Raw genomic sequence first — 23,942 nt, forward strand, 5'->3', positions numbered from 1 at the left:
ACATAATTAAGTTATTTCGGCTCCTGCACAGCCTATTTCCGTTTGGCAATATCATGTTTTCACTGATAAATTGCTTGCTGCACTCCTGCAATGAAGATAATGAGTGATTGTTAGGTCTGACACCATGTCTCCTTGATTTAACCAAATTGAAAAATATGCCATCTCCAGGGGGACTCGGTAGAGGGACTTCAGAAATGATATAAGCCCACCTGATATTGAGATGGAGAATCATAGGGCTGCTTATTTTTACGCAATCAGAGGCTTGTGGTGAATAAGAAATTGTTTTTAAAAGGCATCAGATCTGAATAATTGCCACATGAATCATTTTTGGACTCTGTCCTTGTTTCTTATTATTATACATACATACATACATACAGACACATCTATATCTACACACACACATACACACACACACACTCAGTTTAAAGACATATATACAGACACACATATTTATGCTAGGGGTCGAAAAATATGTTTTTGGGCCGATACAATGCGTGTCAAGATAAGGCCTAACGATTCGACACAACGTGAAAGATATCCTTTATTTGTCCCACACTGGGGAAATTTACAGCCTCCAGCAGCAAGAATGTAGGTAGAAAGAAGAAAGAAGAAAAAGAAACAACTAACACCGTTCAATTAAGTGCAATAGAAATACAAAATGGATAAATCGCAGTGCTATTTACAATCGTCCTTCACATCATTTAAGTATTATTATTATTAATTATTGTTGTTATTTATATTCAGCAGCCTGACAGCAGTCGGTAGGAACGAGCGTCGGTATCTCTCCTTCTTGGAGCGCGGGTGTAACAGTCTCTGGCTGAAGGAGCGACCAAGTGCTGTCAGGGCGGCCTGGAGGGGGTTGGAAGGACTGTCCATCATAGCTTTTAGCTTAGTTAGCATCCTTCTGTTGCCCACCTCCTCCAGAGTGTCAAGGGAGCAGCCCAGGACAGAACTAGAAGAAGAAAGATACCTTTTTTTGAATTGAAATGATCAATGCAATTTCGATATACCTCTCCGTGAGCCGTCACCTTACCGTGGTGGAGGGGTTTGTGTGTCCCAATGATCCTAGGAGCTAAGTTGTCTGGGGCTTTATGCCCCTGGCAGGGTCACCCATGGCATACAGGTCCTAGGTGAGGGACCAGACAAAGCACGGCTCACAAAGCCCCTTAATGACAAATAAAATCAATGGTATCCAGTTTCCCTTGCCCGGACGCGGGTCACCGGGGCCCCCCTCTGGAGCCAGGCCTGGAGGTGGGGCTCGTTGGCGAGCGCCTGGTGGCCGGGCCTACACCCATGGGGCCCGGCCGGGCTCAGCCCGAAGAGGCAACGTGGGTCCCCCTTCTCATGGTCTCACCACCCGTGGGAGGGGTCAAAGGGGTCGGGTGCAATGCGAGCTGGGCGGCAGCCTAAGGCGGGGACCCTGGCGGTCCGATCCTCGGCTGCAGAAGCTAGCTCTTGGGACATGGAATGTCACCTCTCTGGCAGGGAAGGAGCCCGAACTGGTGTGTGAGGCAGAGAAGTTCCGACTGGATATAGTCGGACTTGCCTCCACACACAGCCTAGGTTCTGGTACCAGTCCTCTCGAGAGGGGTTGGACTCTCTTTCACTCTGGAGTTGCTCACGGTGAGAGGCGCAGAGCAGGTGTGGGCATACTTATTGCCCCCCGGCTCAGTGCCTGTACATTGGGGTTCACACCGGTGGACGAGAGGGTTGCATCCCTCCGCCTGCGGGTGGGGGGACGGGTCCTGACTGTTGTTTGTGCATATGCACCAAACAGCAGCTCAGCATACCCACCCTTTTTGGAGTCCTTGGAGGGTGTGCTGGAGAGTACTCCTGCTGGGGACTCCCTTGTTCTACTGGGGGACTTCAATGCTCACGTGGGCAATGACAGTGAGACCTGGAGGGGCGTGATTGGGAAGAACGGCCCCCCCGATCACAACTCGAGTTGTGTTTTGTTATTGGACTTCTGTGCTCGTGACGGACTGTCCATAACGAACACCTTGTTCAAACAAAGGGTGTCCACGTGTGCACTTGGCACCAGGACACCCTAGGCCGTAGTTCGATGATCGACCTTGTGGTCGTGTCATCGGATTTGCGGCCGCATGTTCTGGACACTCGGGTGAAGAGAGGGGCGGAGCTGTCAACTGATCACCACCTGGTGGTGAGTAGGCTCCGATGGTGGGGGAAGATGCCGGTCCGTCCTGGCAGACCCAAACGTATTGTGAGGGTTTGTTGGGAGCGTCTGGCGGAATCCCCTGTCAGAAGGAGTTTCAACTCCCACCTCCGACAGAGCTTTTCCCATGTTCCGGGGGAGGCGGGGGACATTGAGTCCGAGTGGACCATGTTCCGTGCCTCTATTGTTGAGGCGGCCAATCTGAGTTGTGGCCGTAAGGTGGTTGGTGCCTGTCGTGGCGGCAACCCTCGTACTCGCTGGTGGACACCAGCAGTAAGGGATGCCGTCAAGCTGAAGAAGGAGTCCTATCGAGCCTTTATGGCCTGTGGGACCCCAGAGGCAGCTGACGGGTACCGACTGGCCAAGCGGAATGCAGCTTCGGTGGTCGCCGAGGCAAAAACCCGAGCATGGGAAGAGTTCGGTGAGGCCATGGAAGCCGACTTCCGGACGGCTTCGAGGAAATTCTGGTCCACCATCCGACGTCTCAGGAGGGGGAAGCAGTGCACCACGAACACTGTGTACAGTGGGGCCCCGGATAAGCGGTAGAAGATGGATGGATGGATGGATGAATTTCGATATAATAGTTGGATGTAGTAACAACAGTGGCGGCCCGTGCATTTCAACCGTAGGACTTCAGTGACGTCACATACATGACAACAATAGAGTATAGGCTCGTCAAGCAACAATTTTAGGAGCATTTAAAACCATTGAGTATGCATTCACAATTAAGAGCAGGAAACTAACTTTAGAGATATTGTCAAAAATAAAAAGATGATTTAAAAATACTAAATAAAATGTCACCCAAATTACGCTGTGTGATCATAAACAAGTCTGTCCAATAAATTGCACAATGTCGCAGTTTCATATAAGACACCAACCAAACAATAACAAAACAAACTATTCTTTGAAAATAAAATAAACAGATCATTTGCATTTTGAAAATCAGCGATACAGCAGCAAATAACTGAAAATGTTGAGCAGCTGAGATTGAACGAACCTTCGTGCACAAAGGTGACTGCAATGCGCCATTATAAATTGCAGGTGAGCAGATTCATTTGATACATTTTTGTATCTTTGTCATTTTATTTCGTTACCATTAATTTAATATGAACGAAATAAAATGACAAGAAGAAATGTAAAATAAAATTCATTTACTCACCAATGTAGTGGTGGTTCACTGAGCTGCAGAGCTACGCGAGTGTCCCCAAACGTTTTTAAACGCACCGTAGCTTGTAAGTGCCCAGCCATGCTCTGATATGTCCTTGCTGCCCTGGTAAAACAATCCAGTGTGGCTCCAAACACCAAATCAGTCAGTTGCAAGCAATAGGCATTCCCAGCAGTACAATTTGCAGCGTTTCTCAGAGGCTGTGAGCCACAAGTACCGTTCATAATTGTTCGTCTGAAAATGACGGACAAACCCTTTTCCTTGCTGGGACAGGCTAGCTAGCGCAGGAGTTGGGCGACCTCTTCGCACAATATCCAGCTTTTCGTGTAAGACCCGTCTTTAAAATTGTGTGGAAAGTAGTTCCGCAACCAGATCAACATCTTCTTCTTCGGCCATTTTGGGTTCAAATGCAGTGATAGCTCTCGCAGGCGTGAATCCAATCTTTTTTTTTTTTAAAGAATCTTTATTGATCAAGTCAGGATACAATTCTCAGTAAACAGAAAAGGCGCTAATCAAATCACCGAACGCGCACGGCCAGTCTCTACGTAAGACCTTCTAGCTGGCCCTAGTACGCAGACGTATTTCAGAGTCGTGATCTGATTGGCTATTGCAACCTGACTGTGCCCATTCATTTACAGCGCACAGGGGCCTGCACTGTTTAATCTGAAGGCCCCGAGCAAGTTTAATTTACCTGGCAACACAAGCTAGCTGAAACATGATTGGTTAAAAACTCTACCATAATAAATAAGTTATTTATCGAGTGGCTTTCAATGTTATTTAAAATAACATTGAAAGCCACTCGACTAAGTGGAAATAATATGACCTAAAGAACACAGAGAATAATTTTGTTGACATATTTATGGAAATAAATTTAATGTTATTCTCAGTATAACAAACATTGTCAGAAACATTGCCTAAACATTGTCAGAAAAGTAAATTTATTACATTTACTTTTCTGACAATGTTTAGGCCAGCAGAGAAGGCCTTGCTGGGCCTGACCAAACGCCACTGAGTAACAATGTTTTTTTCCGTAAATTAACCTATACTAATTAGACATAACTCCAAATAAATATGGCTTCTTCATTAAAAATGTTTAGGGGATCTCACTGAGTCGTTTTTTGAAGGCCAAGTGTGAAGTAATTTAGGAAAATTCCAAACTAAATATTTTTTTTGTCACATATAATTGAAAAAAATGCAATAAATAAATGAAAAAAATAATTTCTATTTCATAAATTTGACAAAGTAATCGTCTTCACGAAGTGAGAATCTGACGAGCAACAAACCCGGAACGGATGTGTGACTGTCACGAACGTGTGGTGGAGGAACGCAAAAAGCAGGCAGGAAGGAGGAGCAGGGTGAACTTGAAAAAAGTGTATTCATCAAACACTAAGAAAACTAAATCCAAAATATGCAAAGTCCTGAAAACAAGAATCCAAAGTCACAAACAAAAAATAATTAAAAAGCATGATGTGACAAAACTACAAACAAAAACCCATGGCAGAAGCAAAACACCAACAGGAACAGAATCAGCAATAGAAACAATGACCCGACACTGAGTGGCCGGCCGGGAGTCCTTTTCACAGAAAACCTACTAAAGACATGATGACCAACACGTTTGCAGCTGTAGGAGGAGCCCTACAGTACAGAGCCACCTGTTGATCGCAAACTAATCAATCGTGGCAGTGACGTCACTTCAAGACAGTAATAGCGGGGCTCACTAGGGAAAGTGTACAAGGCCCGTTAGAAATCGATTTGGAGAGCGAAAATGTTGTGCCCGAATGGCCAGGCGTGGAATTGAGACGAGACCCCTCGAGACTGGAAGAATGTTCAGCTATATAGTTTATTAGCCAGGTGTTATTGTTTGCAATTCGATGCTGTGCCACGCCGTAAATTGCGCAAAATGAGATTACCTATTTGGACCAAGTATTCCCACTGCGAGCACATCGCAGTTATCATGGGTTAGTGTCTGACATTGTTATTGCTAAGGTACCGGTAGTTCTGTTGCATTGTCAGCCACTTCATACTTTATTTTGGCAGTATTGTGAGTTGTAAACCATTGCAGAGGATTCCATCCTTGCGCTCATTTAGTTTGAATGTTTTTGTACAGGATTACACCCATATACACGTATAGTACAGTACTTTATATTGAATGTTTTCATCAACAACAGCCAGAGTTGATTATCACACATACCTATTTTTGCAAATTCGGTTGAGAAAACAGAGGTCTTCTAAATGCTTGAAACAAAGAATGCTCCTCGACACTGGCGTGAAATTCATTTGCTTTATGACAGGCATGTCCAAAGTCCGGCCCGCGGGCCAAATCCGGCCCGTGGTCGAATTTCATCCGGCCCTCGGCCCCCCGTCATAAAATCAGTGCCGTCTGGCCCGCAGGTTGGGCGCAATGGAACAACGTGTTGCATTGACTGAGGTCTCGTAGACTGGTGAGTGATGTTTCATAGAGTACTGCTTCCCTCTAGTGGCTAAATGAGTAATAGCATTCACTAAATGAGTAATGGCATTTAGACACTAGAGGGCATCACTCACGAGTTAACAAGACATAACTCCATGTTTATATTGACTGATATGTCATATTTCAAATTCCTGTTTCAAATGAACCAAAAGAAACTCTTAAGATTGTTGAAATTCAAATAAAAATGGAAATGTGAAACAGACTGGCTTACTAAAATTTGTTGAACAATATTGTTGTTCAATGTAAAGAATGTCAGCCAAGGTCGGCCCCCCGACATTTTACCACATAAAATCTGGCCCCCTTGGCAAAAAGTTTGGACACCCCTGCTTTATGAGAATGAAACTGTATCGTTCCAATTTTCTGGAGCATTTACATGCCCTATTCTTTTCTTTTGAGCACTCAAACAACTGTTTGCCTGAATTTGAACAGTGCATCACCGCACAGCGTCGAGGCATTTTGCCGAATAACAATCAACAATGCAGTAGACCGGCTGATGTAAATGACACACTCACCGGAGATTGCCGCACAAAAGCATTTATCATTGTCTTTCACAGTCGGATAATGGCCATTTTGCTTTCAACATTAATTTCATCCTGAACATGTAATATTAAAACCAATATTCCATTTTACAAACCACATTTAGGTGTTTCACACATTGTACAATCCCAAAACAAAGAAACATAGCAATCTTCATGTATTTTTGCATCGTACAACTTGGTGGTTAGTTGGTGCAAGCATGGCGATGTTCATCTCCACGCTCACCAGTAGGGGTTGCACCGACTCTACGTTCATTTATTCATTCATTCATCTTCCGAGCTGCTTGATGCTCACTAGGGTCGCGGGGGTGGGGGGTGGGGGTGGTGGGGGGGGGGTGCTGGAGCCTATCCCAGCTGTCTTCGAGCAGTAGGTGGGGGACACCCTGAATCGGTTGCCAGCCAATCACGGGGCAAACAGAGACGAACAACCATCCACGCTCACATTCACACCTAGGGACAATTTAGAGCAGGGGTGTGCAAACTTTTTGCCAAGGGGGCCAGATTTTATGTGGTAAAATGTCGGGGGGGGGCCGACCTTGGCTGACATTCTTTACATTGAACAACAATATTGTTCAACAAATTTTAGTAAGCCAGTCTGTTTCACATTTCCATTTTTATTTTAATTTCAACAATCTTAAGAATTTCTTTTGGTTCATTTGACACAAGTATATCACTTAACTTAACTGCTTATTCACTTGGCTTTTTCTTAAACAGAAGTCTCCTGAGTGCAAATTGATTGATTTGAAACATAAAATGTATCACCATGACTTTTGAATGGTCACAAAACCTTTGACTCAAACAACAGGGAAATGAACAAGCAATGCACATATCCACAACTGCAAGGATTCATTTGAAATATGACATATCAGTCAATATAAACACGGAGTGATGTCTTGTTAACTCGTGAGTGATGCTCTCTAGTGTCTAAATGCTATTACTCATTTAGTGAATGCTATTACTCATTTAGCCACTAGAGGGAAGCAGTACTCTATGAAACATCACTCACCAGTCTACGAGACCTCAGTCAATGCAACACGTGTTCCATTGCGCCCAACCTGCGGGCCAGACGGCACTGATTTTATGACAGGGGCCGAGGGCCGGATGAAATTGGACCGCAGGCCGGATTTGGCCCCCGGGCCGGACTTTGCACATGCCTGATTTAGAGTGTTCAATCGGCCTGCCACGCATGTTTTTGGAATGTGGGAGGAAACCGGAGCACCCGGAGAAAACCCACGCAGGCCCGGGGAGAACATGCAAATTCCACACAGAGAGACCGGAGCTGGAATCGAACCCGGCCGGTACCTCTGCACTGTGAATCCGACGTATTAACCACTGGACTACCGGGCCGCCCACCGACTCTACGTATCATTCCATTTTAACAAAAGCAACGGGGAGACCTCAAAACTAACTTTTTGTACTGGTTGCACTGATGAGCCCTGCTGTTTTTCTTCCAGCACTTAAGTTGCACCAAACATTTGGACAGCCTCACATCTACAGAGCTACCAACCTACAGAAAATAACTTCCTTACCAATTTTCAAAAATTCTCCTAATTTTAAAATGCTGTCCATAATGTTGTACCGAGACTGTGCACTGGAGTGTTTTACTGTCTATACCAGGGGTGGGCAATTATTTTACCGTGGGGGCCAAATGAGAAGCAGAAAATATTGTGGAGGGCCGGGCCAAAAATTAGAAATCTACTCCCGATTTCAAATGTATTTCTACATTGAAATAAGTTAATGACAATGTTTACAGAAGCTGATAAGAGTATGTATTATTGCTAGATAATGGAAGTGCAATTATTTTAACAGAAAAACGATTTTTTTCAGTGAAATTATGCAAAACAATTCTAATTGTGCAACATTTGTAACTGTTGGGGAGATGATAGGACTGATTGGTTTTAAGGAGATAACTATAGACTAGATGGTGTGCCGGTCAGAGCACAGGTAGGAAGAGACAGGAATTCCAGGGGGTGTTTCAATATTCTTTACTGTGGTCTTAAAATGAATTAAAAACAATACAGGGTGATGTTGGTTGAGGAGGGCTGAGGAGGGACGCTTAGGAGGGCTGAAGAGGGAAGATGAAGGATCAGTAGGAATGAAGCGAATGAATGAGTTTGGATTGAGGTTGGATTGAAGGCTTTTGAGCGGGGAGGATTGATCGAGGGATCGAGTAGGGAAGATGAGGGATCGAAGATGAGGGATCGAAGAATGAAGAATGAAGAGGGATCGAGTAGGGTTTGAGTCTAAAAGTGAGAAGGGAAACTTCAATGTTATAACATAACATTCATATTCCTGGATGCAACCAAGGAATAACAAATCAAATGCAGGGTAATGGCACCATCTAGAATTAACTACACTTACATTCATGAAATTAAGGCCGACACACATTTGTAAAACAAAATCGGTCGTCTTCAGAACGGGAAGGAGCTACAGACATCGCACCATTAACACAACTTAACATAAAATTACAAACGATGCTTCTATATTAACAGGTAATTACCGAGAAACGCGCTGGCCCGATGCTAACGTGCTAATGTGGCTAACACTCGCGAACGTGGCGGACCGATGCTAACATGCTGATGTGGCTAACACACTCCAGAACACCAGTCACAACTAATAGGAGAAATACACCTCATTGTACTCACGTTTTGGTCATGTACTCGAGGGCTGAGGGAATCGCCGATGAGGTAAAAGGCACAAAGGAATTGAAATGACAAACTCAGGCTGAAATCGATAGGAACGGAATGACCCTAGCTAGGACGCAAACCCGGAACGGGCAGGTGCTGAAAGTAACGAGATACTTGAATGCGTCAACACGAACGTCTCGCAATACGCAGGAAGATGAACACTACAATGCTTTGTGATTTTAACTTTCCCATGAAGATAGCACAACGTCTGTATGTAGTAATGTAACATAACTCACATTTTTTTGTCCCAACTGCCAAACAATGTAGAAAAAATACAAGCAAGCATGTTTCAGTATTGTTGTCTTTTTTTCTTTCGTTTAGAGACGCTGTCAGGTTGGTCCAATTTGACACTCAGGAATAACCAAAAGGAGGAGACAGGAGACTCGATTCTGGTACCAGGAGGGAACGAGTAGAAGCATTCGGTTTCAGTTCTCCACACGTAACCCTAACGATCTCCCCCTTCACCTCCTCATTTATTGGGAAAGCTACTACATAGGTGTGTCCAACCTAAAGGGTGGGGGCTGTTGAACACACACTGAACTTGTTTGACTATGTGTGTGTATGTGAGTGCAATTTACGTACATGTGTGCAAATGTCACATAAACATCACGTTGCAGCTGGTGTTGATGTCTCCATTCACTGTTCACCCTTGCTCACTGTTTAGTCTTAACAGTTATCTCTTCCCTACCACGTCCTCGAAAAGGTGGTTGCGACCCTAACCTTTCACACAGTACAGCAAGCAAAAGTGAGCATATAATGAAGAATATATAATGATTATAGATGTGAGTAAATAATAAAGGATATATCTTTATTGAAAGCATAAGCGTTCTTCATTGCAGGCAAAATCAACTAATGATTGCAAGCATAAGCGTTCTTCTTTGCAAGCAAAATCAAACTATCATGACAGGCAGAAGCATTCTTCTTGGCGAGCATAAATTGACGACGCGAGAATCAATCGAATAATACGCGAATGTATGATTACTAAAAAATAAAAAATCCAACATTCCGTCCTGTTCATCCTACATTTGCTCGTATCATCACACAGAACCTCCCCGACGGACTTCATTCAGTGGAGTCATTCCGCACACGCAAACATAGTTACCCCTCGGGGCAGGGAGCAAAACGACCAAAAACCATCCATGACCCCCTGATGCCGAAGCGAAATCACGTCATCACCCGAAGAGGCATAAACAACTTCAGAATCACTGCCATCAAACAACAACAGAGGATACATCTCATTCACTTTAGACGTCGTGGTCGCGACAGCTGTAGTAATAAGCCGGATAAGCAGCACTCTGATACAGGGAATGCAACAGCATCCACACAACGTCAAGACAGCTGGAAAAAGAGAAAAACAGATTAGTACATAAAACACCAAATCCTTGTACTCTCCGTAGGCCTTATGCCACCACTCCGCCCAGAAGGACGTATTCACGCCGGAATGGGCCCTTATTTGGCGATTCAGGGTGCGGAGGCCTTCAATGGCCTTGGTGAGGGCGCCATCAGGCGCGGCGTTGTTAGGTATGAACGTACAACACTGGTCACCAAACATCGCACATACTCCATTGGTCTCTGCCAAGAGCATATCAACCGCGATGCGGTTCTGAAACGCCATCAGGGAGGTGGCCGCCAATTGCTCTTTTATAGCCAAGACGGCTTCTTCAGTAAAATTTCCGAGCCTCTGGACGTTGTAGTGAGGTAGTTGATCCTGTCAACATTCTTATTAGGGGTAACCCAAATGAAAATGGATTCCCAACCGGCAGCAATCCGGTTAACCAACTTATACTCATCTGGCACGCCACGAGGAACCCCAATTGCGTCTATATAGGTGGGATCGCCATCCCTCCAGGAGGCGTCACGCCGGAACCGGAGAAGGCTACTCTCCGTCATCGACGATAACGCAGCCCCCTGTATGTCCTCCGCTGTTGATGGAAACACAGTTACTGGCAAAAGCAGTGATACCAATGCGCAGACACCATAAAATGAAAAACTCTCGTCCGCGATAAGCATCATTTGCCTTCAAAATGAGGAGAAGGACACTACTGCATCACACTGTATCCGCAGTAACATAAAATAAAAATAAAATAACAAAAGAATCAAATATAGCTCAACTTTCACCAGGGAATAACTATATCACTGTCGGGTTGTTTACCTTTTTCCTTTTACCACCAAAGAAAAGATCCTAAAAGCATAAAATCACCTAAGAAATGTATTTAAAATCCATATCTGAACCATTACTACCAAATTAATGCACCATTTGAACTAGAAATAAATCAATAAACGGTAATAAATTCAATTTCAGCCGAGCAACAGTACACAAATCACTTCAACCCCCAAAACAAACCCAAAAAAAACAAGTTGTGCTCTTTTCTACCACTCATGGTGTGTTCACTTCTCTTTTTATTTTCATAATGAGATCGACTAGATCGATTATAAATAAAATACTTTTGCCGCCAAAAAAAAAAAAAATATATACAACAATTTGTGCCGAAATGTGTTTCTTCATATCCCTTCCCTAGATCATCTAGATCACAGGTGTCAAAGTCGAAACCCCATGTACTTATGTGGCCCGTGAAAACAATTGACGCGCATCAACCTCCATAAACCCTGCTAAAATCTGTACTGAAATGCCAAAATTCTATATGAATAATGTTGAGATTTTGTGATAATTTTGTTACCTGTTAAAACACTCAACCAAACAATAATTGAACAAAATATGACTGGCTTCAAAATTGGCAGAATTCATTCATATGTAGTTGTTAGTAAATAATGTCATCATTGTATTTCTGATATATCCACTCCATGTACATATCTTTGTATACAGAGATGGTTGATTCAAGTTGCTCTATAAACACAGTTGAGTTGAGTTGTACAATCAATAAAATATAACCATTTAATCAAATTTCACCGTCGTACCGGCCCACCGAAGGAAGGTGTAACCCCAAAGCGGCCTCAAAGATGAGTTTGACACCCCTGGTCTAGATCTATTCGCAAAATGTAGGTTATTATTTAAAAAATACATCCCCATTCACATGTGCTAAAGGAGAGCACAAATACCATATAAAAAAGGAGAACAGTCGACCATGTGTTAGTGTGATCATATAACAGGAAATGACATGCCACCACTGATATTCTAGCATGTCGACAGAAACACACCCTAAATGAGTGCAAAGGTGTCTTGAAACTTCTTCCGCCGGTCGTTTGATGTTCCCAGTAACTAAAATACTGTGCCCATCGCGTCACCGGACTTCGCTCACCTTCCTCAGTGGATGTTTCTGTCGAGATGACCTTTTTACAATGTCCATCAAACGGTGTGGTCATCAACACTTCAAAGAAACACAATGTTTGTTTTTCATGTTTCGAATCAGAGCCATGTCTGCTGGAACCTGCTGTGAAAAGGCACAATTGTCCTACGGCAATCTCAGTTCATTTTTTTTTTCTAAACGTTCTCACATATTGTCAGAAATTATCAGTAATTTATATAGTCTCCCAAACAATATTTCAAACAAAGAAGAAAACACCATTCTCGTAATATTAACATAAGTCAATTCAATTTCAATTAAATTTCTTTAATTGAATTTTAACCATATACTTTCAGACTTGCTACCAATCCTGCAGATTGTGGATGGCAGGAGCAATAGTGTCTCAAATAAAATGTGAAACATGCATTCCATTTTATAAATTTTTGACCCATTTTGGAAAAGCCTCAACCAAACCCCGGCAATATGGCATCCCCTCATTAATTCAAAGAAAACCATGTACATTATCTGAAATGGAGATGTAGTTCAAAATGTACCGTATTCCAACATTGGTTAAAACCACAGGTTGTATCATGTTTCCGAACCAGAGACACCATTCCCCCTGCCAATGCGTGAGATAATCCATGACACAAAAAAGAAGTTTGGGTTCACTGCCCAATTTGTTGCCGCATATAAAACAGAAGTGAACTGAACCCAAAACGTTATCATGTTGCTGTTAGTCAGCAAGTCCCCCCTAAAAAAAATAAATCACTGCCGTGTGAGCCGCGTAAATATCACAACTTGATACAACAACGAACAACATTCGTCACACTGAATTAACAATACTTCACATGTTATACAACATACTCCAATTCACTGGGCGCATTCACAACAACCGCGACCTTAACAAAGAAAGTAAAAAGAAATGTTCCATGTCTTCGTCAAAAAGACCTTCAAGCATTAGAAAGAAAAGCCAAATGAGCTCCTGCTGCAGGCATCGCACGTCAAATCTCGAGTCGCTCAACAGTATGGACCCTGACGACTTGGACATCAAGATGGCTGTTGGCCACCATGCTGACCAGAAAATGTGCGACCCACCCGCTGTGTCCATAAAGAGGTCCAAAAGCAAACCGCAAAATAACTATACAAATCAGTTTTAAGCCAATAAACTGATGAGATGCTGTAATGTAACGGGGCACCAATTTTGAAAAGCGACGCATAAATATGCTCCCGTACATGCTCAAACAGTACGTGCACAAACCGAAAGTCGCACAAACCTACCTAAATATAGCCCGCAAAACACGCTTGTTTATACAGTGCACTCCGCTTAATAGAACACCGGTTAATAGAGTAATCCGCTTAATAGAGCAAAAGGCTCTGGAATGGATTTGCCTAATGCAATTTCCTATAAAGATACTCCGCTTAGTAGAACAGATCTCCGCTTAATAGAACAGGCCGTAAGCAATGAACATTGTAAACTAGTGGTTTTCGAAGTGTAGCTATCGCGATACTGTACCACTATCGCGAGAAAACGCGGTAGTTCTAGCCGTATACAGTAACAGGTAGCACGCGTCACTCCACACATAGACACTAGGGATGTGAATCTCAGCACTGAGGACGATTCGATACACATCACGATCCACTGCCAGCGATGCGATACTTAAACGATACATGGAATTTTCTGGCGATACGATGCGATACGTTTCACCGTCGTCACGATGCGATACGATTCGATACACATTAAGTTCAAATCAATGCGATCCGATACGATACAATGCAATTTGTTGCGATATTGTGCAATTAAACATGATGCAAATAAACAAAGAAAAAAAGCTTTTAAAAAGATGGAATTCAGTATGGTATTACAAAAAGGATACCACTTTATTCCTTATAAAGAGTAGAACTTGTAAAACAACTTATTTAAGCCCTTTCACAATTGGGTTTTGTGCAAAGAAAATGTAAACAATTTGACACCTGAGACTCACAGCTGTTGCTATAGTGTAAACACAAACAGACTCTCACTGAGTGTCTTATATGAAATATTCATATATATATATATGCCCGGAGACAGCTGGGATAGGCTCCAGCACCCCCCGCGACCCTAGTTAGGATCAAGCGGTACGGAAGATGAATGAATGAGAATATATATATATATATACACATACAGTATATGAATCTATAGCGCAAGATGTCCACCCATCCACTGTAAGTGCAACTCTTTGCGCACTGTTCAGCGACACAGTAATCTGACTTCTCACTTTGTTGTATACATCGGGAATATGTTTGTAAGTGAACACAGACCTGTCTGGTATTTAATACCTGGGTTCCAAAACGTGCACGAGCTGTCTGAAACCCTCGTTGTCCACCACGCTAAGGCTGGAGGTCTTTGCATATGAAATAAGCAGTGGCCTTAGTTATAGCCATTGCGCGGTCACAGTGAGTTGCAAAGGGACTCCCAAAATAAGAGGCAATTTTTTTCTGATCCTGACCTGGTTTACCAAGAGTTTCTCCGGTGTCCGACGAGGAACTGGGCGGGGAAGCGGGAGGGAAACTTGTCGGTGATCTGGTGCCATCGGTTTAAGTGGGTCTGCATATTTGTGGGGCTGCCGTTGTATGGCTTCTTAGTGGGACATTCCTTGCAAATTACGGAGGTTTTATCAAGCTTTCAGTCTTTCTTTTCGAAGCCGTAGTATTTCCAAACATAAGATTTGAATGTTGCGGCTGCATTAAATATAGTAGTTTCCTCGCTGCTGCTTGCGTTAACTTCCATAATGTTTCGCTCGTTGTGTACTGGACTGTATGTGACGCACGGCTACCGTCCGTATTCAACACAAAATGCAAAGCAATGATGGTGCATTCATTGCGCCTAGGAAAGGGCAGATATGTGACGTTTAACATGAATAAAATGGCGATTGAATCGGATTTTACCGATACCCATCAATGCATCGTGATGAATCGCGATTTCACCCGTCAATCGCGTCGTACCCAGTGAATGAGCCGATGCACTCGGATCGCGGACGTGCGCATCGATGTATCGATTAATATCGATTATTTTCCACACCCTTAATAGACACACGCACGTCACAATGGCTTCAACTTCATTCAAGAGACGAGGGCTATCACCTGCGGATAAGAAGGACATACTCAGACGATACGATGCATTGCCGGATTCTCAGAAGGTACCCCCGCGGTTTCCAGGACTTCCCTCTTATCCAGCGCATTGAGAGGGAAGTCAACCGCAAAATTACGGACTCCTGTTTCCAGACAAAAGTAACGAAATTTTTCTCGTGATTTGAGATGTTTGACTGAAGTTGATTAAAGTTGTTGTTTTGTTGTTTGATTAAAGATATTGACGTCCACAGTCGAAATATCTCTTCTAACTCGTCAGCAGGGGTTTTTCTGCGTGCATAACTTGGTCGTCGACGTGTCTGAAGGTGTACCTAATAAAGTGTCTCCGGTTAATAGAAACCCCGCTTAGTAGAACAGAAGCGCTTCGGCCCAATGGTGTTCTATTAAGCGGAGTGCACTGTATCTAGATTCCTCCCTTCGCCCGTTAAACCGAGATGTACCCAAAAAAAATGACCCATCACTATATGAAGCAATACATTCAGTCATTCAATGTCCGATCCGCTTTTATCCTTACGAGGTTCGCGGGGGTGGGTGGAGCTTATTCCAGCCATCTCCGGGCAGTAGGAGGGGGACAACCTGAACCGGTCGCCAACCAATTACAGGGCACACAGACACAAGCACAACCACCCAAGCCCATGCTCACACCTAGGGACAATTTAGAGTTTCCAATCAGCCCGTCATGCATGTTATTGCAATATTAATATGAAACAAATCAACACACACACAAAACGGGAGATAAGATGAGATGAGTTTGTTGTACTTCCTCCTACAACCTCTCAAATCACTATTACCTGTTTACATTCCAACAAACAAACAAACAAACAAACAAACAAACAAACACCCATCAGGAAGCAATAACAAAGTAGCACGGTTAAGCACTGTGCTTTTTTCCAGCGTTAAAGGGGATCGGCATAACAACATAGACACACAAAATAAATGCTACCCAGGCGACAAAAAAAACGTCATGCTAGTGTGCAACAGCTCATCCCTTTTTCTTTTTCTTTTTCCTAGCACTCTTCCAGGATGCAGAGTTCGCACCATACACTGCTCATGTCACGTTGTGCCCGAAGCGATAAAATGATTGCTTCGTGCACAACAAGATAATGAGGTGGATCCCCGAAATAGCAGACAGAGAAAAGATGGTCCGAGAACAAATGAGTTTTAATACAAACACAAAATACCCGTCCGGGAGCAACAAACAGAAAACGCTGGTCAAAATCAGGACCAGGAATAAAAGGAAGTAACAGAAAACGCTTGCGAGAAAATGGCAAGGAAAATAGTTGGTAACAATAGGAATTGACAATAGTGGATTAAACGACGCGCAATCACAGTCACAAGGCTACACGGCAACGAATAGATTTGGGCAATAATCGAGAGATTTGGCACGGCGTTGAGTACTCCGGCAGTAAGTCAACTGCCCGAGCACAAAGATAAAGCCTGAGTAATCAGACCTTGATGGGTGACAGGTGTGTCGGCGGTAGGCAGGAAAAGCCTGCCCCCTGCTGGCAAACACGGGACGTGACAGTACCCCCCCCTCAACGGACGCCTCCCGGCGGCCTACCCGGCTTGGTCGGATGAGCTGCGTGGAAGTCGCGCAGAAGGGACGGATCAAGGATCCAGGAGCGGGGCACCCATTGCCGATCCTCAGGCCCGTAGCCCTCCCAGTCGACCAGATACTGGAACCCCTTACCCCTGCGCCGAGAGTCCAGGATGGTACGAACCGTGTACACCGGGTCACCGTCGACGACCCGCGGAGGGGGGGGCGGAGTGGAAGGTGGAGCCAAGGGACTGGAAACCACTGGTTTGAGCAGGGAAACGTGGAACACGGGGTGAACCTTCATGGCGGGCGGCAGCCGGAGCCTGACCGTGACGGGGTTGACGATGGACTCGACCACGAACGGTCCAGTGAATCGGGGCCCCAGTTTCGCGGACGTGCCGGCCAGGCGGAGATCCCTCGTAGCCAGCCACACCTCCTGCCCCACCACGTAAGTAGGTGCCGGGCGCCGACGACGGTCTGCGATCTGCTGGTTCCGGGTCGCCGTGCGGGCCAATGCAGCTCGGGCCTCTTTCCATACGCGGTGGGCTCGCTTGAGGTGATGCTGCACAGACGGGACCTCCACCTGTCCTTCCTGGGACGGGAACAGCGGCGGTTGATACCCGTAGGCCGACATGAAGGGGGACCTACCAGTGGCTGAAGAGACGAGGGTGTTGTGTGCGTACTCCACCCACGGTAGATGGTCGACCCAGGAGGAGGGACTGCGCAGGCATACACAGCGGAGGGCCGCCCCCAGATCCTGGTTGGCACGCTCGGCTTGTCCGTTGGACTGGGGGTGATATCCCGAGGTCAGACTGACCGTGGCCCCGAGGGATCGGCAGAACCGCTTCCATACGCGGGACACGAACTGGGGCCCCCGGTCCGAGACGATGTCCATCGGGATCCCATGGAGACGGAAGACGTGTTGGACTAGGAGGTCGGCGGTCTCCAGTGCAGACGGCAACTTAGACAGCGGAACAAAATGAGCCGCCTTAGAGAACCGGTCCACGATGGTGAGGACGACCGACCGCCCACGGGATGGAGGAAGGCCCGTGACGAAATCCAGGGCGATGTGTGACCAAGGTCGAGGAGGGATGGGCAATGGCTGGAGCAGTCCTGCCGCAGGCCTATGTGAGACCTTGCCGCAGGCGCAGGCGGAGCAGGCATTGATATAGTCCACCACATCCTTCCGAAGCTCCGGCCACCAGAACCGCTGGGTGACGAGATGCACAGTCCGGTTCACCCCAGGATGGCAGGCCACCTTGGACCCGTGCCCCCACTGCAACACCTCCGAGCGCAGAGGTGGGGGTACAAACAACTTCCCTGCGGGGCATCCAGCCGGGACCTGGACACCATCCAGGGCTTCCTGGACCTTCTGTTCGATCTCCCATCTCAACGCCCCCACGATGCACCGGGTCGGGAGGATGGTCTCTGGTGACCGGTCCCTCTCCACGGGGTCGTGGAGACGGGAAAGGGCATCGGGCTTGGTGTTCTTAGAGCCAGGAGAGTATGTGAGGATGAAATTAAACCGGGTTAAGAATAGTGCCCAACGGGCCTGACGGGGGTTGAGTCTCTTAGCAGAGCGGAGATATTCCAAGTTCTTGTGGTCGGTGTAGACCGTGAACGGTTCCTTAGTCCCCTCGAGCCAGTGGCGCCATTCCTGAAGGGCGACGATTACGGCTAGCAGTTCACGATTGCCCACGTCGTAGTTGGACTCTGCTGTACTGAGTCGACGAGAGAAAAAGGCGCAGGGGTGCAATTTCTGGTCGACCGGGGAACGCTGGGACAGAACAGCCCCGACCCCTGAATCCGAGGCGTCCACCTCTACAACGAACGGGAAGTCCGGGTTAGGATGGTGCAACACCGGGGGACTTGTGAATGCGGCCTTTAAGCTAGAAAATGCCGACTCAGCAGCCGAATCCCATTTGAATGGGATTTTTGTGGACGTCAGACGGGTCAACGGGAGTACCTTTTGGCTGTAGCCGCGAATAAAACGACGGTAGAAGTTAGCGAACCCCAAGAAGCGTTGCAACTCCTTCCGGTTAGTCGGCGTTGGCCAGTTCGTCACCGCCTCCGTCTTGGTGGGGTCTGCTCTCAGCTTGCCCTGCTCAATAATAAACCCCAGAAAGGAGATGACAGGCACATGGAATTCACACTTCTCTGCCTTGACGAAGAGCCTGTTCTCTAATAAACGCTGCAATACCAGTCTGACGTGTCGCTTGTGTTCATGAATTGATTGGGAAAAAATTAAAATATCGTCGAGATAGACGAAACAGAAAATGTTCAGCATGTCTCTCAACACGTCGTTGATGAGATTCTGAAAGACGGCGGGAGCATTTGTCAGCCCGAAGGGCATAACCAGATATTCAAAATGGCCGAGCGGGGTCTTAAAAGCAGTCTTCCACTCGTCACCTTTCCGGATGCGAACCAGGTGGTAGGCACTGCGTAAATCTAATTTTGAAAAGATTGTGGCTGACTGTAAAGGGGCGAAGGCGGAGTCTAGCAACGGTAGCGGATACTTATTTTTTACCGTGATGTCGTTCAGACCTCGATAGTCCACACACGGTCGCAGGGATTTGTCCTTCTTTTCAACAAAGAAAAACCCCGCACCTAACGGCGATCGCGATGGTCTAATTAGACCTGCAGCGAGCGAGCTGTTGATGTATTCCGTGAGTGCCTCGCGCTCGGGTTTAGACACCTGATACAGCCGTGAGGTTGGCAACGGAGCGCCCGCCTGCAGGTCTATGGCGCAATCGTAGGGTCGGTGCGGGGGCAACGAGCGTGCGCGATCCTCGCTGAACACCTGTCGCAAGTCATGATAGCAGTCTGGCACTCCGTCAAGGCAGATAGTTTCGGGGATGTCGTCACCGGCACGTTCGTGCTGCCCTACGGCTGATCCTAGACAACGCTCATAACAGTTCCGGCTCCAACTCTCTATTGCCGGACGCTCCCAGGAGATTACGGGGTTGTGAGTCCTGAGCCAGGGCAAGCCGAGAATAACCGGAGCGTTACGACACTGCATTAAATAGAACCGTAAATGCTCAACATGGTTACCGGATAATTTTAGTTTTAGTGGTTCCGTTCTTTGCGTCACGACCCCCAGGAGGCGTCCATCGAGATCACAAACCCGCCTCTTATCGGCCAACTTCTCGACATAACAGCCCAGGTCAGCGGCGAAGTCGGTATCCATAAAACAACCATCAGCCCCCGAGTCTATCAGAGCCCTAACCCGCCGCGACCGGGACCCCTCACATATCTCGCCCTCGAGTTCCAGTCTCCCGGTGTGTCCCGGCCGGGAGTCAGTTCGCCGAGGCGTGGGGGACTCTGCGCGGGGTCGGGACTCACAGTTTTTGGAGGGCGAGGATGGGGAATGTTCCGGTCGGCTGGGAGCAGCATGAGGTCCCCGTTGACAGCTGTCAGACCGAGCCCGATCGTTGAATCGGCGCCGTCTCTGCTCCGGTCCAACGTTTTCGCCACCCAGCTGCATCGGCTCCTCCCCGCAGTACGTGGCACACCGGGACGGAGAACGATCACCTCCCCGCTCCCGGTTTCTCTCTCTCAGGCGGTTGTCCAGTCGCAGGGAGAGCTCGATTAACTCCTCCAGGTTGGAGCTGTGGTCGCGAGTCGCCAGCTCATCCTTGAGCTCGGTGTTTAATCCACGACGAAACAGTCCGCACAGCGCCCGGTCGCCGTAGCCACTCTGGGCGGCCAGAATCTGGAACTCGATGGAGTAGTCCGCAACCGATCGCCTCCCCTGGTGGAGTTCAAGTAGCCGGCCCTCAGCCTCTCTGCCCCGCACGGGATGGTGGAACACCCGGCGAAACGCCGCCACGAAGCCGTGGAATGAAGACCGGAGGCTCGGCTTCGCGTCGCTTGTCGCCATCGCCCATGACGCCGCCGGACCTGTCAACAGGCTCATAATATATGCCACCTTCGCGGCGTCAGTAGCATAGAGGGAGGGTTGCTGGTCGAAAACGAGCGAGCACTGGTGGAGGAAGTACCCACACTGCCCGTGCTCACCCCCGTAACGTGGGGGGTGTGGAAGCGAAGGCTCCCTCATCATTGTGGGAAATGATGCGGGTGCCTCAGGGGTGGCAGGACGAATCACGGAGGGAGGTGCTCTCCGTTCCTCCACCCGTACAAGACGGGGTTCGAAATCATCGAACCTGTGAGCCAGCATGGCAACCGCGCGGCTGATTTCCGCAATGGCTTGGCCCTGCTGACTCAACTGTTGCTCTCGGCAGGGCAGAGCGGAAAAAATCTTTTCTAAGTCTGCGGGATCCATGGTGGCCGGAGTATTCTGTCACGTTGTGCCCGAAGCGATAAAATGATTGCTTCGTGCACAACAAGATAATGAGGTGGATCCCCGAAATAGCAGACAGAGAAAAGATGGTCCGAGAACAAATGAGTTTTAATACAAACACAAAATACCCGTCCGGGAGCAACAAACAGAAAACGCTGGTCAAAATCAGGACCAGGAATAAAAGGAAGTAACAGAAAACGCTTGCGAGAAAATGGCAAGGAAAATAGTTGGTAACAATAGGAATTGACAATAGTGGATTAAACGACGCGCAATCACAGTCACAAGGCTACACGGCAACGAATAGATTTGGGCAATAATCGAGAGATTTGGCACGGCGTTGAGTACTCCGGCAGTAAGTCAACTGCCCGAGCACAAAGATAAAGCCTGAGTAATCAGACCTTGATGGGTGACAGGTGTGTCGGCGGTAGGCAGGAAAAGCCTGCCCCCTGCTGGCAAACACGGGACGTGACAGCTCAAGGCTGCCAAAAGGCTTATCTATGTCACAACTGTCTTTGGTAAACACCACCTAGGGTGCGTGATTCTCAAAAATGCCACTGTTGACCTTAAAACGTGCAGTCATACTAAGTTAACAAAGCCAATTGTAAATTATTCACACGTGACCCTGAAACATGCTGATTAAAGCTGGAAGATTTTGCTCTTGTGACGAACGAAATTAGAACTCCAGCCCGTGTATGCACAAATGAGACATGTCTTAAAATCTGACGGGGTTTTTTATGACTCAAACCAACAAGAATTTGTATGTTCGACGATAGCTTCAACTCTAGTCAAATTTCATAATGACGGAAGGCACTACACAATCCACGGATAGCAAAGTTGTAACTGAATTTACAAAATTTCATGAGACAAGACCATCATTTCTCCCACATCAGGAGCCGTGATGGCTCTTCTCATGTTTCAAGAGAAATGTGCCTCTTATGAACGTAATCTAAAATAAACATTGGAACATAATTGGAACATTCTGGCAATTAGCAGCATAACAGAAGCATTTATAAAACAAATAAGATAATTGAAACCCACAGACATTAACATTCACAAATCATCCAGATCAAGGCCTTCACTGTATACTTACACATTCTAACTCCTTCCAGAAAGTTAACAACGTTCCACACACGTCCACTGACGACCACTCAACACAAACAAAAAATTGTGTTTACGACTTACAAACAACCATCTAAGCATCTCGTGACCTTACGGCCCTTTTCAACCTAAACACACGGTGACCTCCTCATTCGTAGCATCACTGTGTCAAACCTCACCTGCCTGTGCCTTTCTTTATTCTCAACATACTCAACTTCCATCATCACCTTACGTCTCACCATCAATATTTTCACTTGCCTTTCACCCACTATAAGTATCCAAAACTCTCTGTGTGACCACACCCATACTCAACCATTTTATTTCTTTACCTGATTTACACATACTTCATGTAGCGCCAGTTGAAATAATGAAGCTGAAGTGGCGTTAGGAATTATAATAAAAACAGTTACAATTACAAGTACCGGTAATTATAATAGATGCCATACAAACCTTCTACACTGCAAAAGCCAGAAAATAAAACAAACAAGACTCCATGAGTCGCTCCAAGAGTCACGCTTATCTACACACCCACACGCAAAGACTAATCTAACACATATTCGCAGACCCAACCCTTCAGACAAACCAAGATATTCACCTTGCTACAGCTCTCAACCAAGTTAAGCATATCCAAACTTTTAATTTTGTCATCCGCGAGAAGACTTCACCCCATCCAAATATCGATACAGTATACACCATCAATTTACTGTCAAACAAGCCGCCATCCAAACTTGTTGCACCTCAGCTCCATTTAGATGATACGATTTTCGCAGATCCTCCATTTCCTGGACGAATTGTTCCACATCAATTTTATGTGATGTAATGCCATCTACGGCTTTTTTTACATCTTCTTGTGTCCATGTTGTATAAACAAGAATGACAGGCGATTCATCTCTTATGTCTGGATTTGCAACTTCAATCATGGGAAACGCGTCTCGTACCTCGCTTCCGGATGAGTCAACCTTCGTCGCAACAGGGGAAAAATCACTACCCCAACTTTTTGAAAATTCCACTCCCAAATCTCCTTTTCCCCTGGTGGCCATCGGATGGCCCCCTCTGTAAGAGGGTGGAGGGGACGGTGGAAAAGGAGGAGATGTCGGAAGAGTCGGATATAATGATGGTCAAGTCAACAGTATTTATAGAGCACTTTCAAACAGCCATCGCTGCATACAAAGTGCTGTACATGGAGCGATTTAACATATACAATAAACAGTAAGACGAATCAGTAATAAGTAATAAGTAATAAGGCGGTAGAAAGCACCAAGCAGTAAAATCAAGAGCAAATCTAAGTCATGCTGAGTCAAACGCCAAAGAATACAAGTGAGTTTTGAGGAGGGCTTTAAAGATGGGCAGCGAGGAGGCTTGCCGAATGTTCAGTGGGAGGTCATTCCAGAGAGATGGACCAGCAACAGAAAAGGCTCGATCCCCTCTGAGCCTCAGTTTAGTTCTTGGTACGTCTAGCAAAGACTGGTCCACAGACCTGAGGCGCCGGGCAGGGGTGTAGGGGCGTATGAGCTCAGAGAGGTAAGGTGGCGCGAGATTATTCAGAGATTTGAAAACAAAGAGGAGGATCTTAAAAATAATTCTAAAATGAATGGGGAGCCAGTGAAG

At 46.3% G+C, this 23,942-nt stretch overlaps 1 protein-coding gene and 1 long non-coding RNA gene across 3 annotated transcripts in view; one reads left to right on the top strand and one right to left on the bottom strand.

Moving 5' to 3' along the window:
- LOC127614552 (uncharacterized) overlaps positions 1-23,942 on the bottom strand; it is a 47,223-nt gene that overhangs the window by 21,431 nt on the left and 1,850 nt on the right. Inside the window, exon 1 of one of the 2 annotated variants that reach the window (XR_007966595.1) lies at positions 9,497-10,220. The exons of the other annotated variant lie outside the window; for it this stretch is intronic. This is a non-coding gene — a long non-coding RNA (uncharacterized LOC127614552). Of the gene's footprint in view, positions 1-9,496; positions 10,221-23,942 lie in introns of those variants that run through there. 2 annotated transcript variants of the gene reach the window in all.
- The window catches only part of LOC127614473 (uncharacterized), a 316,500-nt gene continuing 294,604 nt past the window's right edge, over positions 2,047-23,942 (top strand). The window contains exon 1 of the mRNA XM_052085806.1: positions 2,047-2,392. Coding sequence (XP_051941766.1) covers positions 2,063-2,392 — 330 coding nt within the window. The 5' untranslated portion in view covers positions 2,047-2,062. The remainder of the gene's footprint in view (positions 2,393-23,942) is intronic.

Source organism: Hippocampus zosterae, chromosome 14 (genome assembly GCF_025434085.1).
Source record: "Hippocampus zosterae strain Florida chromosome 14, ASM2543408v3, whole genome shotgun sequence".
NCBI lineage: Eukaryota > Metazoa > Chordata > Actinopteri > Syngnathiformes > Syngnathidae > Hippocampus > Hippocampus zosterae.